This window comes from Mesoplodon densirostris, chromosome 6 (assembly GCF_025265405.1).
Source record: "Mesoplodon densirostris isolate mMesDen1 chromosome 6, mMesDen1 primary haplotype, whole genome shotgun sequence".
Classification (NCBI taxonomy): Eukaryota; Metazoa; Chordata; class Mammalia; order Artiodactyla; family Ziphiidae; genus Mesoplodon; species Mesoplodon densirostris.
The window spans coordinates 20,624,087-20,644,193 of NC_082666.1; the positions used below are offsets into that span (position 1 = coordinate 20,624,087).

The 20,107-nt window shown below is 50.6% G+C and overlaps 1 protein-coding gene across 4 annotated transcripts in view; it reads right to left on the reverse strand.

The window, feature by feature from the left end:
- RGS3 (regulator of G protein signaling 3) overlaps window positions 1-20,107 on the reverse strand; it is a 126,769-nt gene that overhangs the window by 44,717 nt on the left and 61,945 nt on the right. For 2 of the 4 annotated variants that reach the window (XM_060100673.1, XM_060100677.1), the window contains 2 exons: window positions 15,409-15,531; window positions 10,931-11,162 (listed from right to left, as the gene is read on the reverse strand). In XM_060100673.1, coding sequence (XP_059956656.1) covers window positions 11,055-11,162; window positions 15,409-15,531 — 231 coding nt within the window. In that variant the 3' untranslated portion in view covers window positions 10,931-11,054. Of the gene's footprint in view, window positions 1-10,930; window positions 11,163-15,408; window positions 15,532-20,107 lie in introns of those variants that run through there. The other 2 variants (XM_060100674.1, XM_060100678.1) reach the window with 2 other exon arrangements.

Sequence of the window (20,107 nt, forward strand, 5' to 3'; positions counted from 1 at the left end):
TGCTTCCATGTCCTGGCTATTGTAAATAGAGCTGCAATGAGCATTTTGGTACATGACTCTTTTTGAATTATGGTTTTCTCAGGGTATATGCCCAGTAGTGGGATTTCTGGGTCATATGGTAGTTCTATTTTTAGTTTTTTAAGGAACCTCCACACTGTTCTCCATAGTGGCTGTATCAATTTACATTCCCACCAACAGTGCAAGAGGGTTCCCTTTTCTCCACATCCTCGCCAGCATTTATTGTTTGTAGATGTTTTTTGGTGTCATTCTTGATATTGAAATACATCGGTGAAAAAGATATGGGTAAAATTACCAGCAGACTAGAATTAGGGTGTGTAACTTCAGAGGAAATTTTACAGAAGAATAATGAGAAGTTAGCCTTGGGATATTTAATACTACTAAAACATATTATGAAGCTACAGTGATTAAGTCTCAGTATGATGTAGAAATAGACGAATAAATGAGGGAAACAAGCGAATTCAAAAATCAACCCACCAATGTGTGGAAATTTGGTCTATGATAAATGAGTAAAGGAAGGATAACTCAAAAAAATAGGGAAGAGATATGGGGACATACATAGACATATAACTGATTCACTTTGTTATAAAGCAGAAACTAACACACCATCGTAAAGCAATTATACTCCAATAAAGATGTTAAAAAAAATAAAAGAACAAATATGTGAGAACAGATTCTTTTTTAAAAAGAGTAATGAGAGGATACTTATCCTAACATAATGTAAAAGCACTGGAGCAAATACCTGTTTGGAAAGAATGAAAAGCATTTTTGCTCATACCATATACCAAAGTAAATTCCAGATAGACTAAATGTTAAAAGTTGAAAAATAAAACCATAAAGTTCAAGGTGTGGGGGGAAGTGAATATTGTATAACCCTGGGGTGGATACCACAACACTAAAGGCAAAATAATATTTTTTTAATTTATAAATATGATATTAGTCATCAGAAAAACACAATTCAAAACCACCATGAGATGCTATTTCACACCCACTAGGATGGCTATGATTTTAAAGAAACAGGAAAATAACAAGTGTTAGAGAGAATGTGGAGAAATCGGAATACTTGTACGCTGATGGTGGGAAGGTAAAATCATGAAGCTACTTTGGAAAAGATTCTAGCAGTTCCTCAGAAAGTTAAAAAGAGTTACCATTTGATCCAGGAATTCTACTCTTATGTATATACTCAAAAGAAGTGAAAACATACGTCCACACAAAAACTTGTACACAAACATTTATGGCAGCATTATTCATAATAGCCCAAAGGTGGAAACAACCCAAAGATTCATCAGCAGATGACTGATAGCCATACAATGGAATATTATTCCACCGTAAGAGGAATAAGGTCCTGATACATGCTACAACATGGATAAACCTTGAAAACCTCATGCTAAATGAAGGAAGCCAGCCACAAAAGACTTAATATTACATGATTCCATTTATAGGAAATGTCCAGAACAAATCTACAGAGACAGAAAGTGGATTAGTGGTTGTGTAAGTCTGGAGGAGATGGGGGAAATGGGTGGGTGATAGCTAAAGGGTATGGTTTCTTTTGGAAATAATGAAAATGTTCTAAAATTGACTGTAGTGATGGTTGCACAAGTCTGTAAATATACTAAAAAACCACTGAGTTGTACACTTTAAAAGGATAATTTGTGAATAATACTTCAATAGAGCTGCCACCAAAGCAATTTACAGATATGACTACCTATAAATCAGAAACATCTATAGTTTTAAAAAATAAAAGGTTAATATACAAATATCCTTATTTTATAAAGAGCTCTTGTGAATTAATAAGCTATAAACAGCCCAACAGAAAAATGGGCAAAAGATCTGAACAAGCTACTCACAAAAGAGGTAATGTAAATAACTGAAAGGCATATAAACATCCAACATCTCTAGTACTCAAAGAAATGAACCTACTAAAAAATGTAACAACGCACAGTGTTGGTGAGTGTGTGGGGAAATGGTCTCTTACCCAGACTGTATCAATTTGCTTGGGACTGAGGGGTTTCCCAGGAAGCAAGAATTTCCATGTTAAAAAGGGAGAGTCTGGGGCAAAGCAGGATGAATTGGTCAATCTTAACTGGGATTATAAGTTGGTACAATCATTCTGGAGAGTAATTTGGCAATAGGTATCAAGAGCCTTTTTTACAAATATATACCCTTTCATCTGGAAATTCTAGTACCAGGAATTTATTCTAACAAAATGTTCATTTATCAACAAGTATTTGTGGTGGGTCAAAGACGTACACTGGATGCTGGGGATACAGCTATAAAGATTTTTATCTCAGGTTTTTGTAACAATGAAACATTGGCAACAACCTAAATGTTGACCTAGTGGAGATTTTTTAAAATAAAACCTGTTTCATCTACACAATGAAATACTCTATAGGCACTAAAAATGATGTCGTAGAAGCACATTTATTGACATGGAAACGTGGATGCACTACATTGTTAAATGGAAAAAAGCAACTTAGAAAACTGTGTGCATGGGCAACCCCAATTTGCAATTTGTTTATACACACAAATGTATATGTGTGTATAAACAAATGCCTGAGAGGATACACCCCAAAATGTTAACAGTGGTTATCTCTGGGTGTTGGGATTAAGGGTGAACATTTCCTCCTCCCGTTTCAACTGTACTAAAATGTTTTCTTCATAATAAACATGAATTACTTTTGTAACAATACAACAAAAGTCAACTGCATGCAAAAAAAAAAAAAAAAAAAAAAAACCTACACCTGCCATGCCCTCATGGGTGGAGGGCCAAGGAAGGGAGCTGAAGAGTCAAGCACATGTTCACAATTGATCTAGCAATAACAGCTGCCACTAAGCACAGTCGTCCCTTGGTATCCTGTGTGGTGGGAGGTGGGTGGTTCCAGGACCCCCAGCAGATACCAAAATCCAGGGACGCTCAAGTCACTTATATGAAATGGCATAGTATTTGCACAGAACCTACACACATCCCTCCCATATACTTTAAATCATCTCTAGATTACCTATAATACTAATACAATGTAAATGCCATGTAAATAGCTGTACGACGGAAATACTATGTAAATAGTCGCCAGCTCAGCAAGTTCAAGTTTGGCTTTTTGGAACTTTCTGGAATGTTTTTTTTTTTCCCTATCTGCGGTTGGTTAAATCTGTGGAAGCGGAACCCGCAGATACAGAGGGCTGTCTGTACCTACTACGTACCAGGCACTTTGCACAGACCATTCCCCTTACTCCTGAGGAGAACCCTGTGAGAGAGATGTCCTTGTCTCATTTGACAGAGGCTAGGTAACGTGCCAGTCATCCCACAGCTAGTGAGAAGCAGAGCTGGGATTTGAACCCTGGCCTGCCTACCTCTGAATCAGGCCCCTGCCTCTACCTTAGCTGCCCCTGCTTGTTCCTGGGGATGGGCAGAGAAAGGTCCCAAGCCACTAGGCCCTCTGTCCTGCAGGCTGGTTCTGTGCGGGCCCTTGCCCTCCTTCCCTGCAGACAGTCTAGGGGGCGACAGAAGGACAAATCAGCAAGGGTGGGGACAACGGCAAGGGGAAGGCGTGGCGCTGGCAGGCCAGTTGGCTGAGGTCAGGGCTCAGGGCAGACCAGCCAGGGACTCCTCGCCTGCTGGGCGACATTCAGGAAGCCTAACCACATCCGGCCCCAGGAGTTCCCAGGCTCTGTGTGCTCCCAGTGGCAGGGAGAGAAAACCTCGCCCGGTCTGCTGCCGCCCTGCTAAAAGCAGGAGGAGAACAGCCTGCCATCTGGGACCTCCCCCCTGGGCTGGGGACGGCTGGCCAGTCCTTTCCCCACTGCGGGCCTCCAGGGTCTCCTCTTCTGTGTGAGGAGGGGCCGTGAGGGCTGGTGGCTCCAGGACCCTCCCAGATCTACATTCTCTGAATCGATGGCGCTTCCTCACAGAGGGCCCCGCAGGAAGAGGAAGGGGGTGAGGCGTCCCACCCAGCTCCCGAAGGAGCCCCTTCCTCTTCCCCTCAGCTCCAATCCCACTACTATTTTTAGAACTGGGAGCGTCTCCGACAGCCCTGCCCTGCTCAGAGCTCCAGGTAAAACACAGCAGCCCCATTCATTCCGCTCCAGTGAGAACGCACGGGGAATTTATAGACAAGCCAGCCGCCTAGACAACCTCTTCCCACACCATTAGCAGGGCTATTTCTCACTATTTCCATTAGACAGCCCAAAGTGGTGACTTACTTTTCCTAATGACAACACAGCCGAGTGAGATGACGAGTGTCTCTAGGAGAGTCTGTGCCCCGCCCCATCCCCAACCTGGCAGACTCTTCAAAGGCCGCTGAAGAGGAGCGCTGAGCGGTGGGTCCTAGTTCCAGCTCTGGCACCAACTATGTGCCCCTGGCCAAGTTCTTGCCCCTCTCTTGGTCTTGGTTTCTACAATCAGCTTGTTAATCGATTGATCCTGGTGAGGGAGGGAGGAGGCTTTTCAGTTCCACACTCAAAGATTCTGTGGTTCTGTCAAAATTCTAGTCACTCGTGAAACAAATATTATATTCTCTGCTTTGTGGTGTGTGTTGAGCTGTATTCCCAAATCATCTGAGAGTTGATGACGGGTCTCAGAATGCGTTTTCCCATTGAAAATTGTGTTATAAATGGTGGTCAGCTTCCTAGGCTAGCCTACTGAACACTTAATTTTCTCCCACGAGGAGAAATAGCAGAAACCTATACTGTGATGGAATTTAACCAAAATGGAAAGTGACTAACATTTAAAAGACACTGTTTTAGAAAATTTACCCTGAGTAGTGTTTGAGCAAAAGAAGATATACATTAAAGGCAATGAAAAAGTCAGTGGCAACTTCTGGGGAAGAGTCTGAAGGAGACTTCTGACCACACTAGAAACTAAAGGCACTGCACACAGATTCTCACTACTTCCACTGAAAGTGAGCTTTATGCCATAGACCAGGAGTCCGATTAAAGAACATATGTGTGGGCCTCCCTGGTGGCGCAGTGGTTGAGAGTCCGCCTGCCGATGCAGGGGATACGGGTTCGTGCCCCGGTCTGGGAGGATCCCATATGCCGCGGAGCGGCTGGGCCCGTGAGCCATGGCCGCTGGGCCTGCGCATCCGGAGCCTGTGCTCCGCAACGGGAGAGGCCACAACAGTGAGAGGCCCGCATACCGCAAAAAGAAAGAAAGAAAAAAAAAAGAACATATGTGTATACCTGTATATGTGAAGTTAAAACAAGAGTCCAGTGAGCGGGAAAAAAGAAGGGCCAGGGGAAGATTCTAGGTTTGAAAGCTCCTTGCCACTTTCCCTGGGGCGAGCCTGAAGGAGGCACATTTGGGTGGGAGGAAGCAGGGATGTGCTTACAACCTGAGTGCCTGTGATGAGGACCCCTTCCTGTATAAGGTTCATACGTATACTTATTTGTCTCAAGTACATGATGAATATTAACCACGTACAACCTTTGCATATATTCACACACATACACTCTTGTTTCAATGTGAAGACCAAAATGTCTGATTTCTTTTTTCTTTTAACCTGTTATTAGAGTCCTGAGGCTTTGAAGATGACTCCTGGAGATCACCTAAATTCAACTCCCTCATCTTTCTTCGTAAAGAAACAAATGATCAGAGAGGTGAAGTAATTTGCCCAAAGTCACGCAGTGAATTACAAGCAAAATCAGTGTTTGAACCAAGATCTTCAGAATCCTACTCTGGTTTTCTCTGAAGGCAAGGAGCTCAGTGAGAAGGGAGCTCCACAAACCCAGGGAAGAGAACCATAGGCGCAGTTCTGGGTCTCAGAAGGGTCTCCTTCCCTCTGAGGATGCCCAGAAGTCAGTGTGGATATGGTGGCATCTATAACCCTGAAGTGAGTCTGGCCAGATTAGATTGCTTAAGACCAAGTGGGGATCCAGGCTCTGGTCTTACAAAGCCGAGGTGCAGTGGAAAAAGCTCTGAGCCAAGAAAGTCAGGAGACCTGCGCTCTAGTCCTGGCTCTGCCACTACCTTGTCCCATGAACCTGGCCAGGTCACTTCCCCTTTTTGAGCCTCAGTTTCCTTGTCCAGATTCCAGAACGTGAGAGGCTTTCACTGTATGGCCCAATCCAATTCTACAACATCTACTGAGCACCTACCAAGGACCAGGAAGTAACAGAATCAGAAATAAATAAACCTTGACCTCCACTGGCTCCCAAGGAGCTCACGGTCTTGCAGGTGAGACATATCTGCCTAACTCACTGTGCTAAAGATGAACAAAATACTGTGGAATACAGAGGGGGAAGCAGTGACTTCTGATGCACGTCTGAGAAAGGTGTCTCAGGGGAGGCTTGAAGGCTGAGGACTGTATGTGTCAGGAACAGCAGAGGAGGGCAGGCAACATCAGGCAGAAGAAACAGCCTAAACACGAACATGCATGGGGAATTCAGAGAAGGAAAATAATCCAATACAGCCGAGCTGTGGGCACAAAGCAGGAGGGCAGAGGGCGAGCCTTAAGAAGCAGGCTGGGACTATGGCCTCCCACGATGGTCTTGAAGCGGGAAGTGTGACCGCTCAGCTTCCCCACCCCTCCCAGCTTGGATGGTCCGTGACTGCTGGAAAGTAGGAGAGCAGAGCACTCCAAAGCCAGTGCTCTGGAGCTGGGCACCCAGGTGCCAGTCCAAGCCACCCACTGGCTGTGTGACCTTGGGCAAGCTTCTTCTCAAAGACTCAGTGTCCTTACCTATATCAGTTGGGTATAATGAGAGTAAATGTGTAAGGACCACAAAGAACCTCACCAGGCTGTAGTGAGGATTAAAGAGACGATGTAGGTGAGGAGCCTGGCATTGCTCCAGGTTCACGGTCTAAGCGCTCACGTATACATTACCTACTGTTAGTATTCTGCTCTTAAACCAAGGATCTGGGAACAGTTTGGAGAACAGTGGCCCTATTCAGAGAAAGCCTTGAAGAAAGATGAGGTCAAGACAAGATAGAGGGTAAGGTTGTGCTATCTTCCTTAAGAACAAAAAAAGATAGCGAGATGACTGAGGCCAAGAGGAAGGTGGGAAGAAGGCAGTCTCTCCGCAGCCAGACGGGCAGCAAGGAGGGGAGGGCGGAGAGCTGGAGAGACTGGAAAACAGGTTTTTGGCGGGGGTGGGTGGGTTGGGGCGAGGGTGGCGGCGGGTGGAGAATATCTGAAATCTAGTCCATTTGACACCCAGTTACTTAGGGTTGAGATTCCAAGTCAGTCAACTGGCAAAATCTGGGCCCAAAACCTGGAGTAGGCTCTCTCCTCACCCTCAAGAGGGCAGAGGTCAAAGGCCTCCTTCCTGTACTCATGCTCAGTGCATCTGGGCCTGAACCTGAGCCATCCCTTTCTGCCTTCGGCCGCTGTTCATTGCGGCCAGGTACCCCAAGACTGTGATGCTGGTCCTCTTGAATGCCAGACTCAAAAGGGGGATGGGGTAACCCCACCATCCCAGTGCTGCTGAGAGCCTGTCTTCAGGACTTCCACCTTGTCTTTCACATCAGACCTCTTAAATCTTGTGTGAAGCTATTCATCTTTTTCAGCTTGGGCCACCCCTGGGCCATATGAACTCAAAGTTTATTCTCCACTGTGTAGAGAATAAGGCATCTCATTTTTATTAGTCCTAAAGCATCCCCTCTAGAGCTTAAAGGGCCACTATTTCTGCATGCAGGATATCTTCCTCCTGGCTCTTCCTGGAGGAGATGATTGATTTCTCTTACTTCCACTCCTAAGAGGCAAACCTTTCATTTAGAAAGAGCAATGGATGAGGATGCAAGGCCTTGGCTTGAGGACTAGCTCGGTCTCTTACCAGTTATGTGACCTTGGATAAATCACTTAACTTCTCTGAGTCTTAGTCCCTTCCATTCATAAAACAAGGCTGCTGGGAGGTCTGAGGGAGATAATGCCTGGGGATCCCAGTTGCCATCTCTGAAGCCCATGCTCTCGCTATAGGGAGCCCTCCCACATTGTGAAATTGCCTGCACCTTCAATCTGCAGAATGCTCTTGGTGCCGTGTATGAGAAATTCAGGCTTTGGTGGCAGAAGTTATGAAAAAAGAATTTAAGCTAAAGAATAAAAAAAAAAAAAACAAGGCATACATAAATAAATGTCATCATTATTTCCAACAGGTTCCAACTCCCAAAGGGCCAAAGGACCCAAGCGGCAGAGACCAGAGCATGACTGCTTCCAGGAGAGACTGGGAGTTTCAACAGACCCAGAGCCTGAGACAATAAGAAAACAAAAAAATGGGATCAAAGGATGTGTGGGGAACTTAAAGAATCACTTTGTATTCAAATCGCACAGATGGCCTTTTCAACAATAAATGGTTGTGCTCCCATGCTCCCAGCTCGCCCCGAGACACACACCAAGACAATTGGCCCATCAGGAAAGAGACCATTGTGTGAGCTTCTTAGCGTGATTTATGTGGAGGGAGGGGCTCGGCCATGTTTCCCGTGATTATGACTCTCAAATGCGATTTCGATGCGTTCATCATCCTGGACGTCTGGGATGGACTGGGCCTCTGAGGAGCAGTGGCCACCCGGTCATATTTCATCTTCTCGAGCCCGTGGAGCCAAATGAATTGTCTCATCGATTTGAGAGGCAGGGCAGCAACGGCGCGGTGGCTCACGACGGTCACGGGGAAGATGGGTCCAGGGCTCTCCAGGAGCTGATGTCTGCTTTCCCAGCAGCCAGCCAGGCCTAGGACCCTGACGGAAGCTCCCGCTCCACTCAGCAGCTTGTTGGGACAAGCCAGAGGAAAGTGCTGTCCCCAGGGCTAAGTGCCGTGTTCCGAGTCTCTGTTTCCCTGCTGCCAGAGCTCCCCCGTCCTCTGCACCTGTCTGGTGGACAGAGGTAGGTCCCCAGGTCCGGGAGAGAAAAGCTCGCTGTCTTCCCAGTCAGGCAATTCTCCTGTGCCTCACACTCCCCTTAATGTCATTTTGTAAGGGAGTCAAATGAAATCATGGTGCAGCTTGCTGTCTGTGCAGACTGAGCTGCTCAGCCACTCAGAATTAACCCTGCAGGCGGAGTCTCGGCTGATAGACACTGCGGATCCCTTGTCCCACTTCAGGCCCAGGCTATTCCCCTGCTGGGCAGGGCATTGGGATGATCCCCTGTTAGATTACTGATGCCACGCGTCTGATCTTTCCTAGGCTGGGAGGAGGGGTGATCCGTGGGAGGTAAGGGGCAAATCCTCTTCTGGGCCACCCTTCTTAGGGGTCAAGTAGCCAAAGCAGCTGAGCAAACTCACCAGGGCACAAGACCCCTCTCTAAAGACACGGAGAAGCTCTTAAAAGACACAACACGGAGTGTCCAAGCTCCAAGGGGACTTCTCTAAACTGAAGTCCAGCCTCTCTGACCCCCTTTCTATGCAAATGACCCTGATCCTACACATACCCTTTGTGTGTGAGCTATGTCTGCGCAGTTAGAGAAGGGTGTGAAAGCTGCCCAGCGCTGGGCTGCACCAGAAGGTGCGGCAGGCAGTGAGCGGGCTGAGCGCTAATCGCTGTCCCCATGTAGGCCTTTCGTCAGCCTCATGGCAGGACGGCCTCCTCTAAGTGTGCGAGCCTCACTTAGTCCCAGTCCCTGACCCTCAGGAACTCTGCAGAAAGCAAACCCAGTCAGTTTCCAGAAGGCTGTGTCCACAGGATGGAGGACAGCATAGGCCACCCCTGCTGAGGCTGGGGGGCTGTGAACTTGACCACCTTGGCCAGCTGAAGCACCCGTAACTCCCAACTCCCAGGGACATTCTCAGAGCTCAGCACTGGCCCCTACCTAGGCCTCACCAGGAGGGGGCTCTGTGACGAAGGCCCCATCCTTACTTGCATCCACTGAAAGAGTGAGACACGGTGGAGGATGAGGGTGAGAGTGGTGGAGGGACAGGAAACTCTCTCTTCTCATCGCAGAGCCTCCCCTACCCGAGGGTCTGGGCATTCACATACCCGCCTCCCCAGACATCATCCAGGACGGGCCACCATCACCCATCACCTGGAGGACTGAAGGGACCCTCCCCCCCAAAAAAAACTGATCTCCTCACACCCACTTGGGCCCCTCCTTGGGTTCTCTCATCGTCTAGAAATGTCCCTGAGATTCTGTGACTCCCTTTCTCAAAAGCCTTCACTGGCTTCCCACTGTGTCTCAAATGCAATCAATACAGCATTAACCACCAAAGCCCTGTACGATCTGACCCCCACCTACTTGGTCTTCCCCCTCACTAAGCTCCAGCTCCAACGGCCTGGCCTCCGTTCCTCCAGCACGCCATGCTCCTTGCTATCTCAGGTACTCTTCGCAGGCTGTTCCATCTGTCTGGAAAATTCTTTCCAAAGGCCTTGACTGGCTAACTCCTTTCCTGGCTTAAAAGTTATGCTCTTCCCCTCTCCCACCCCACACCCACACACAGCGATCTCTAATAATATTCTCTCTTAAAGGAATCCTTTCTTTTCCTTCATAGATGATCACAGTGTGTAATCCCATGTGTGTGTGTGTGTGTGTGTGTGTGTTGGTGTTTATGTAATGCTCTCTCCCCTACTAAGACTGAAACCTTGATAAGAGCAGAGACCATGTCCCTCTCATTCTCCATAGTATCTCCAGCTCCTAGCCCAGAACCTGGCATAAAGTAGACGCCCTAAAAATATCTGATGAATGAAGGAATGAACGCATGAGTTCAGATGAAAAATGAGTGAATGGGTGGAGATATCTTCTGGCAGCAGAGGATCTTGGCATTGTTCTCCGTCAGGGCTGACCTCTCCCAACTTCTCCTGCTGCCCCTGAGGCAGGCGCTGGAACCACCAGTAGCCCAGATGCTATTTCACCTCCTTCTTCCTTGTAGGGAATAAGCTTCTGGGTCTTCTCCATTTGGGACTTTCTGATCCAGTCTGCATCTGCCCACAGGGTCTCACACACCACTGTGGTCCTTGTGACGCCAGTCCACACACCCGTGGGGCCACTCCCTTCAGATGACCCTAGTCCCACCATCTTGGTCCTCCGTTTTGGGTCCAGTTGAGGTGAGGTTACTGTGTGGTAGGGGATGCCCAAGAAAGGGTTAAGTTGCCAGAAGCAGAGTCCTGCCCTTGGGTTTGCTCAGCCAATCAGAGTCTGTCCTGATGAGGTAAAGCTTCTATCCTGGGTAGCATTGGTTGAGTTGGCCGGCCCCATCTCCTGCTGGAGAGAGCCATAAGGGTGCAGTTTCTGTGGAACCAGACAGAACTGGAATTAGCTCGCTGTCGACTCGGGCCAGGGCTGCCTGACTCCAGGACCTGCCCCTGCTGCTTTCTAAGGTGCTCAGATAGACCCTGGCATCTCCAGGGCCCCATCTCTAGCCGCCCTAGTGGAGATGACGAGGTGGCACACACCTTGGTGTCACACCTGGGAGAAGTCTTACAGCCAGAGCACACCCAGGAGGCCTCAGTTTCCCTGCCTGGTCCCAGGAATACAGCAGGTGGCTACCAGGAAGTGACATGGAGCAGTCGTTACATGTGCTCAAAGCGGCAGCATTCAGCTTCAATAAACAAGGTGACTAGATGAATCTTCCTATACAGACATAACTTTAATAATAATAATTCACAGAGTTCTTCTTGTGTGCCACTTTGCTAAGCACATTACATGAGTTTAATCCCCATGAGAACCCTGTTCATCCATCTACTTTACTGATGAAAATCTTGAGTCTCAGAGAGCCTCGGTGCCTTGCCTGAGGTCACAGAGCGGTAAGAGCTCATGCCTCCCATACCACTCGCTATGTTATTTTTGAACCGTCTGTTGGCATATCGGTCTCCACTGCTGGACCGCAATTTCCCAAGGAAAGAATATGACAGGTTCACCCATGCATTCCCAGCACTGAGCTCAGAGTGCACCCCGAGAAAGGTCCATTGTCCAGGCCAGCGCTGTGCATGTGGTGGGAGCTCGTGGAGGTTCACTGACAATGAATGTACAGCCAAGAGCCCTCCACCCGCCCCCATAAAGGACCTAAACTAGTGTCTGGCCCAGAGCAGGCATTTATTTCTATATTTGATTGAATAACCAACACAACATGCATGTCTCTCCCTATTAGCTTAGCCTTAACAGCCACAGGTAGGACCACCTGTGAGTTATTCTAGATTAGCAGCATGGCAGCGTTCCCCACGGCAGGGAGTTTAGTAGAAGTTGTCCCAGGTGAAAGAAGACAGGTAGTTTCCCTCCAGGGATAGACGATGAAGCAAGAAAGGGGGCAGAATGCTGATGAGGAAGAATGGGGTGGTGAGAAAAAGGAAGCTGGGAGAGGAGAGGAAGCCGGCCACTTATTTCTACAGAAAGAGGGAGCATGCAGGCCCAGCTGGAGCAGCCTTCCACCTGCCGCGGTCAGCCAGGAGTAAGCCGGAGAAAGGCAGTGGAGCCCCAGAGATGGGATGCAGTCGGCTGCTGCCTGCCTCGTTGTGTCCTTGCCCCAGCCGGGACCCCAACACTGCAACCCAAGGTCACAGGCACCTCAGACACAGCACAGAAAGTCTATGTCTGCCCCTCTCCCCCGCCAGGAGGGGAGTAGACCTGGCCCCTAAGGGCGGTGCACTTCACAGGCAATCAAGTTATACAGAAATCTTGGAGAAGTGGACGACTCCAGGTCCTCAACTTTCATGAGAATCACAAAGCTTGAAGAGCTGCGAAGAGCCACCTGACCAATGCACAGATGGGACCGCCATGGCGGGAAGTGGTTGCCAAAGGTCACACAGCAGGGAGGGGCACACCTGCCTCTCTACTGTCTTTTGAATCCATCTTCCTCCAATTCCCTCTGTCTTTCCCCAGAAGCATTTCATGTTCAGGGCATATCACATTTATCATGTTTTGCAAATTGGGGAAGAACTTTTGCATTTTTTGAGATGTTTGAAGAATCCCACATTCCAAGCGTCAGCCAACACCGCTGAAACGAACAGGGTTGAGAAGTGGCAGTACAGGAGTTTGGGGAGCTGCCTTGCAAAGCCCTCTTTCCCCAAAGAGGCACTGGAGTTGGGCAGACAAGGAGTGGCTTAGGCATCGGTTTCCATTCTGCAGCAGAAGGCGGAACAGTCTCAGAACAAAGAAAAGGCGTTTAAAAAAAAAAAGGCACGCTCCTCAGTGAGGGCTCAAAACAGATTTCAGGCAGAAGTGTTCTGCTTGACCAAAGCAAGAAGCCAGTGTCCAAGCTCTGCTTGGCCTTCCCTCTTCTCTCCCCCCTGGAGGACAGCAAGCCTAGTAAAAGGGCTGTGGCCCAGCCCTTGGCAAGGAGGTTCATGGTCACCTCAGATGCATCCAGGACCTGATGGAGCTGAGCGCAGGTGGATGGCCTGTGCCGGGTGGACAGCCACCTGGGCCCAGTGGTTAAGGTTTTTTTTTTTGCTGAAGCACTCCTGGAACCATACGGGGCTGGAGAAAATCCTATTTACGGGAACTTCTCTCAGGAAGCATGCTGCAGGAATGAGCTGCTATGACTCTTCCAGTGGGTGTGAGGGGGCAGGGAAGGTTGGGCAGTGAGATCCCCAAGGGGCCTGCCTAACAAAAGTGGTTACTAAGTGCCTTTCAAGGAGCGCGGGCCAAGTGGGGTGTGCCAGCTGGGCAGGGCCCGCTCCCAGGTGAGGGGGCAATCCTGAGGCCGTCCCAGCGGTCGGGCCCTCCGACTTTTCCCTCCTCACGCCCAACACAGAGCTTCTCCATTAAACACATGTTTAAAGAGTTTTGATTTGAAGACGCATCCAGCTGTTGCCTGCCCAGGATGCCCATATATCTTGGCGTGGCCCGGAAGCCAGGCCCCAAACCCTCGGGCCCTTCCAGGGTCAGTCAGCCAAGCCCTCAGCCCTGCGGCGACCGGCGCCAGAAACCCAGCCTACCTTCAGTCACTCAAACTGTCCCCCTCACCCCCCAACCGAAGGTGGAGAGACTCCCCAGGGCGTTGAGAAGGCTGTTGCCAACACTCTCCAGAGCCGGCAAACTCTGAAGCTGAGGCAGAAAGAACTTTTTCCCCAGATCAGGAGGAGCTAAGCCTAAAACACAAGAAAACTGAGGAACACAAGTGCAAGCGTGCCACATCCCAGCGGCCACCCCAATGAGGAGGAAGTGGCCTAGTCTCTGATTGTGACCGACCCAGGATGAAGGGGGCCAGGCAGCCTACAGCCTTGGCAAGTCTCTGTTGAGGAGTAGAAGCTGAGACTGGGAACCAGCCAGCGTAGCAAGAGCACCTACTGAATACGGTACTGTGCTATGAACTGTGTATGCACTGTCTCATTTAATTTGCACAACAACCCTTTGGAGGAGAAACTACTATCCCCAGATGGGGACACCAAGGCACAGAGTAGTACAGTGACTTGCCCAAGGTCACCCGCCAGCCAGCAGCAGAATGTGACTCGGAAGTCCACGCTGTGCCCGCTGTCCTCCCTCATCACAGTTACTCTTGCCCCTGGCAAGTGTAAAACAAGATAACTGTTGAGTCTGAGATCACGTAATTCTCAGACACGCACTATTTGAGGAGCTGCCGTCCGCCGCCACCCCACCAGCAGGGGCTGCGCAGCAGCCTCCTCCCCACCTCCCATCCTCAGCAGCCTGCCCCACTGCCCCGTTGGGCTACGTATGCATGGCGCGCAGGGCGGCCCTCAACGCAGCAGGAAGAAGCACGAGGCCTGCGAGTTGACCAGCTGGCGCTCGCTTTCCTTTACCCTCTTCTCCCTGGTTCTGGCCAACCAACCACCACGGCTCCCTTTGCAGCAAATCAGACCAAATCCCAACACGGCCAACACATTCAGCAAGAGAAGGGACCTGAGAGGCTCACAAATGGGGGAATACAACCGTGCCTCGGCCTGGCATCCCTGGGACCAAGGGGAAGGCTGTAATCCAGCTCAGATCCCAACACCCTCCACAGGCACGGGACCAGCCGAGGGGGTGCCTGCCCCAGATCAGCTTCAGCTGGGAGTCTCTAATCTTCCCTGATGCTCCAGCTGGCCGGCTCCCAGTCCCCAGAAAACTCCACTTGGCTCCACCCGGCCGTGGCCTGCATCGAACCAGCACGGCTTCTGCCGCAAACGTTCCCTCCCAACTATGTCTGCTTCGGGCCAGTGTTAAACACCAGTGTGCTCGCTGTCCCTGGGCACGACCTACACTCAATAGCAGAGGGGGACCGCATGCCAGGCAGCAGCCGGGAGGCCGGCCCGAGCTAGACCTTGCCGTCGGCAAACTAGAGAACAGAACCGAGAACTGATGGGTCGTGCTCCATTTGGCTCTGTCGCTCTACCTGAGCACCGTCAAACTCGCTCAGTAGATCCAGTGACACGCCAAGGGGGAGAGTCGTTCGAGCACAGGCCTCCTTGCCAAGGGCTTGCTGCCCAGATCCAAGTCCTAAGCCAGGGCTGGTCCCAAGCTCGATTCGGAGGCTCAAGGGTGCAGGCGGGCCGAGGGGGAGCCAGGCAGCCAGGGCTGTGGCCACCAGCGAGGCCCTTACCTTGCTCTCAGGGGACGGAGCCGCCAGCTGTTGCTGCTTCGCAATGTTCTCCGACAGGCACCAGCACACTCTCTTCTTCTGCTCGTGCGAGTGAGCTTCCAAAGTGAATAAGCACTCTGCCTTCTGATGTCAGGGGAAACAGAGAGAGGGGCAGTCAGCGCTGCTCCCTGGTTCAGGGGCTCCCAGGACCAAGCCCAAGCCCATCCCTGGGCTCCAGAGGGTGAGGCTGCAACAGGGAGGGGAGTGACCGCTAAAAGCCACAAACGCACACTAATCCCCGGTGACATCGAGGCAGCCAGACGAGCAGGGAAGCTGGCTCAGGGGCCGGCTGGCGAGCCGTGTGCCCACAGGTTGGGGGAAGGGAGGGAGGCAGTGGTGCCCAACACAGTGGAGTTCTGTGGAGAGCCACCGACTGCCATGGTGAGGTCACCCCCAGGGACAGGCAGCACAAGGCAGCAGCTGGGGGAGCACGTGGGGAACCCAGAGGGCCAAGGCCTCCACCCCTCTGATGCTCTATGGAGCCAGGACCCCTCCCCGGGCTCAGAGAACCCCTCTCCCCCACCTTAGCACACTCATCTGATCACAAGGCCAAGGTTAGATGGGTGCCCAAACAGCGGCTCGGTCCCTTTGGAGAGCAGTTGTGCGGCCTTGTACAGCCCCACTGCTGCCTGACACGTGAGCTGGGTCTGACCAGTGACTGTTAGCTCAACTGAGTGCAAGTCCCTACCACTGCTGTCATTTAAATCTCACTTTGCTATTTAACCTTGTTAAATGCTGCAGTCTTGTCTCCCCAACTAGACTAGAAACTCCCTCTAGGAAGGCCTTTTTCAGCCGGGCCTAGCACAGTGCTTGGCAAGTGAAGGCCTCAGTAAACTCTGGCTCCCTGGAGGGACTTCCGGGATGAGGTCAAATCCAGGCCAGCTTACAGGCACTAGGGAGCGGCTGGGACCCAGGGAGTCGGCCCCGCCCCGAAGGAGTCAGAACATGCTGGGGGCGGGGAGGGGCGGGACAGCACGCCCAGTATTATCATCCTCTCCAGGACGCTCTGAGCAGGGGATGGCCAGCTCTTTCTGTCTCCACTGGAATTTGATTATAACCCCACAGGGCTGCGATTAGATGAACTCATCCAGGGAGCTAAGAGCGTGAGTCGGATGGATTGGAACAGAGAAAAAGACAGTGTTTCTACGCAGTCCTTCCTTGTTTTGCAGTTGGACAGGCCTGGTGTGAATCCCAGCTTTGCCACTTCCTAGCTGTCACCTCAGGAAAGTCTGTAAAATGGGAATGACAGTGATATCACCTACCTCTCAGAGCTATTGGGAGGGCAAGCAATAACCCAGGCCTCAATAAACAGCAGCTATTGTTGTTATTAGTATTTCATTTGTTTAAGAAATATTTATTGAGCACCTATTTTGTGTCAGGGACTGTAGTAGGCCCTGGGGGTGAAGAGGGAGATAAGAGAGACTGAGTTCTTGCCCTCGGGATGGGGGCAGAGGCAATAAACCAATAAGCAATTAAACAATGTAATTACAAATTGTGGAAAGGCCAAAAGGGAGAGGTCCTATCTGAGCCTGACAGACGGAGAAGGCCTTTCTGAAGGGGCAGCACTCCGGCAAAGGCTGAACAAGAAAGAGCCAGCCAGGAAAGTGCCGGGAGAAACTGTTCCAGGCAGAAGGAACAGCAAATGCAAAGGCTCTGAGCTGGGGTGGTTATCACCATCATCTAACAGCATTTGGGGACACAGTCTACCCTGCCATCAAACCCAACCCTCAGGGATGCTCCCCTTCAGGGAAGGGCCACCTCCCATGCTAAGTGTTCCCAGGGTGCCAGCCATTCCTCTCCAGCCCCAAAGTGCTCAGAAGCTGTTCTTCCTAAAAGCATCAGAGGAGAGAGGGAAGAAAGCCCCAACTCTTGGTTTCAGGGAACTGTGTGGATGTGGTGAGGCACTCCTCCCACTTAGTAACCGATTCCCCCCACTTCCCAGAGCCCCCAGCCCACTGCAGGGGTAGGACACACCCAGCAAAGACCCCAAGATGCTCCAGGGAGAAACCAGGTGGGGCAGGAGCTGACTAGAGGGCCCTCTGCTCTCTGTCTCATTGTGCTCCCCCTGCGAGGGGAGAGTTGGGGCAGGGACTGTGGTCCCTTCCCGCTTGGAAAGGCCATCACTCCACAAATCTGGTCCTGGCCCGAGCCTCCCAGGCCTGCCTCTACCTTTATCTCCCTGAGCCCCAACTTCCTCCTCTCTTTCTGTTCTGAAGCAGGATTCTGCCTTAATAATAATTCCCTTGATCTAAGTATCAATTTTAAAAAGCACCTTCCCATCCATGATCTCAAGAAGGCATCTGAGGCACCAAGGACCTAACCCTGGGCCTGGCTGGGGGGTGGGGCTGGCTGTTTTAGACGGGCACACATTCTGGGGAGGGCCTTGCTCCCAAGGCTCCTCTCTAAGTGTTGCCTGGAGTTTTGGAGGCTGGCCTGGCCAAGAGAGGGAGCATGGAGACAGCTCCCTCCAGGGAGGCTGAATCCCCATCTGTCTAAATCAGGGGCCCCCACTGTCTGCCTGGCTGTCCCTGCAATGTGAACCGTCTCTCTTGGTCCACTCTGTGATCCGACTCATCAGTTTCAACACTGACAGACACTGTGCCTTCAATTATCAGGCTCCAAGGTCAAGGTTGTAAGCTGCCCTGAAAGCATCCTCACGAAACTCACTCAGAGGCAGGGCTTCCTTGACTGCAGGGTGGTTAGCTAAGCACAGAGCCTGCCAGATGCGACAGCATTGGGCCCAGACCTCTGCATTCAAACATGAACATCCCCAAATCCAACTAGAAACATGGCTCCCCTTGCCTTCTTTAAAACCCTCATCTTGCCTCAACCTCCTTGTTCCTGAATTAATATTATCCTTGTAAAAACTAAAACCTCTTCTACTACAATTTATGTTTGCTCACTTGCTGTGACAGATGTTCTCTCATTTTATTCAATTCTCCCAGCGACCCAATGACATAGGGAGGAAGGAAAAACACAGCTGTTACCGTTTTTCAGATGAGAAAACTAAGGCTCAGAGAGGAGAAGTCAGCAGCCCCAGGAGGTCTCAGGAGAGGAGGGATTCAAAGTCTGTCTTCCGGGGCTTCCCTGGTGGCGCAGTGGTTGGGAGTCCACCTGCCGATGCAGGGGATGCGGGTTCGTGCCCCGGTCCGGGAGGATCCTGCGTGCCGCGGAGCGGCTGGGCCCGTGAGCCATGGCCGCTGGGCCTGCACGTCTGGAGCCTGTGCTCCGCAGCGGGAGAGGCCACAGCAGTGAGAGGCCCGCGTACCGCAAAAAAAAAAAAAAAAGTCTGTCTTCCGCCTCCTCCAGAGCCTTCTATCTTGCCTCATTTGTTTAACAGTATATGTACATTACAAAAAAAAAAAAAAGTGAGATATTCCTCTTAGCTTTTATTTTAAGGGATCAATAAATCATTGGTGATGTCTCTAATGGAGAGTAAATGAATATGAAAAGCTCTCCCCGTTAGGAAGCTGGCAGAAATAAGAGCTACCATGTATTGAGCACTCACCGTGTGGCAGGTTCTGCGCTAAGTGCCCTGGACACAGTATCTTACTGAATCTCATTTAATCATTACAACAACCTTGCAAGGTCAGACTCATCAGCCTTGTTTCAGAGATGAGTATGTGACTTGCTCAAGATCACTCAGTTAGGAAATGGCAGGGCCAAGATTCCAATCTAGGTCTTCCTAACCCCAAAGGGCAGACTCTTAAACTAATGGAGCCAGGATCAAATTCCAAGTTAGCGGATGGTCCTTGACCTGTGTGGCCTCTGACCCGATGCCCCTGGTACAGCCAGTCGTGGGCTGCATCTGTCCCATGGATCTGTAGGGGCTGAGGGACACCCTGTCCAGGGAAATAGAGGCCCCAGGGCCAAGGACTGCTCAGAACAACCCCCCCCACACACACTTGATAACTAACCAGGACCTGCTGCTGGGGAACAATCAGAGCTGCTGCCCCCCAGGCGGTTGGGGCTTTCTCAACGCAGAGTGGAAAACTGTCCCCCAATCCTGACTCTCTTGCCCTGCCCTGGTTCTTCTCTGGACACTACCTGCATGTTAGGCAATGAAGAGAAACCACTTGCTGGGAGTTCCAACTAAGATGTGAGTCTGGGGTTCCCCATGGGTTCCCAAACCACTGTTATCGAGCCTATTCCAGGCCACAGGGCAAGCAGGGATCTTGTCTTCCCTGTGATACAGACATGCCTCTCGTAAAGAGCAGCCCATTAAGAGAACAGAGGGGCTTCTAGCTGCCTGTGAGCTTCAAACACCCAGCCCCTTGGGGTCAGATCACCTGACACTTTACTGAAATAAAAGGTCCCAGATCAATATCCCTTCATCAGTCTTTGGAGGGGTAGGAGGTCACAGCTCCCTGGAAACCAAGGAGCAGAAGTGTTTTTCTCTGGGAAAAATAACCCCAGCCTGGCAGGAAGCTGTCTTGGCATTAAAGAACCTGGAGCCTCATTTCAGGCCCCGCAGGAGAGAACTGGATTCCAGATGGGTGAGGCTGGGGAGGTAAATGCTCTGACTCTTCCCAGCCTGCCTCACAGCTTCTCCTAAGCTGCTCGCTCGGCTCCGGGGAAATGAACTCACGCCGGCCCTGAAGGGTCCCCACCAGCTACTTCCTGTGCCTGGTGGGGATAGCTGACACAGGGGAGGACATCA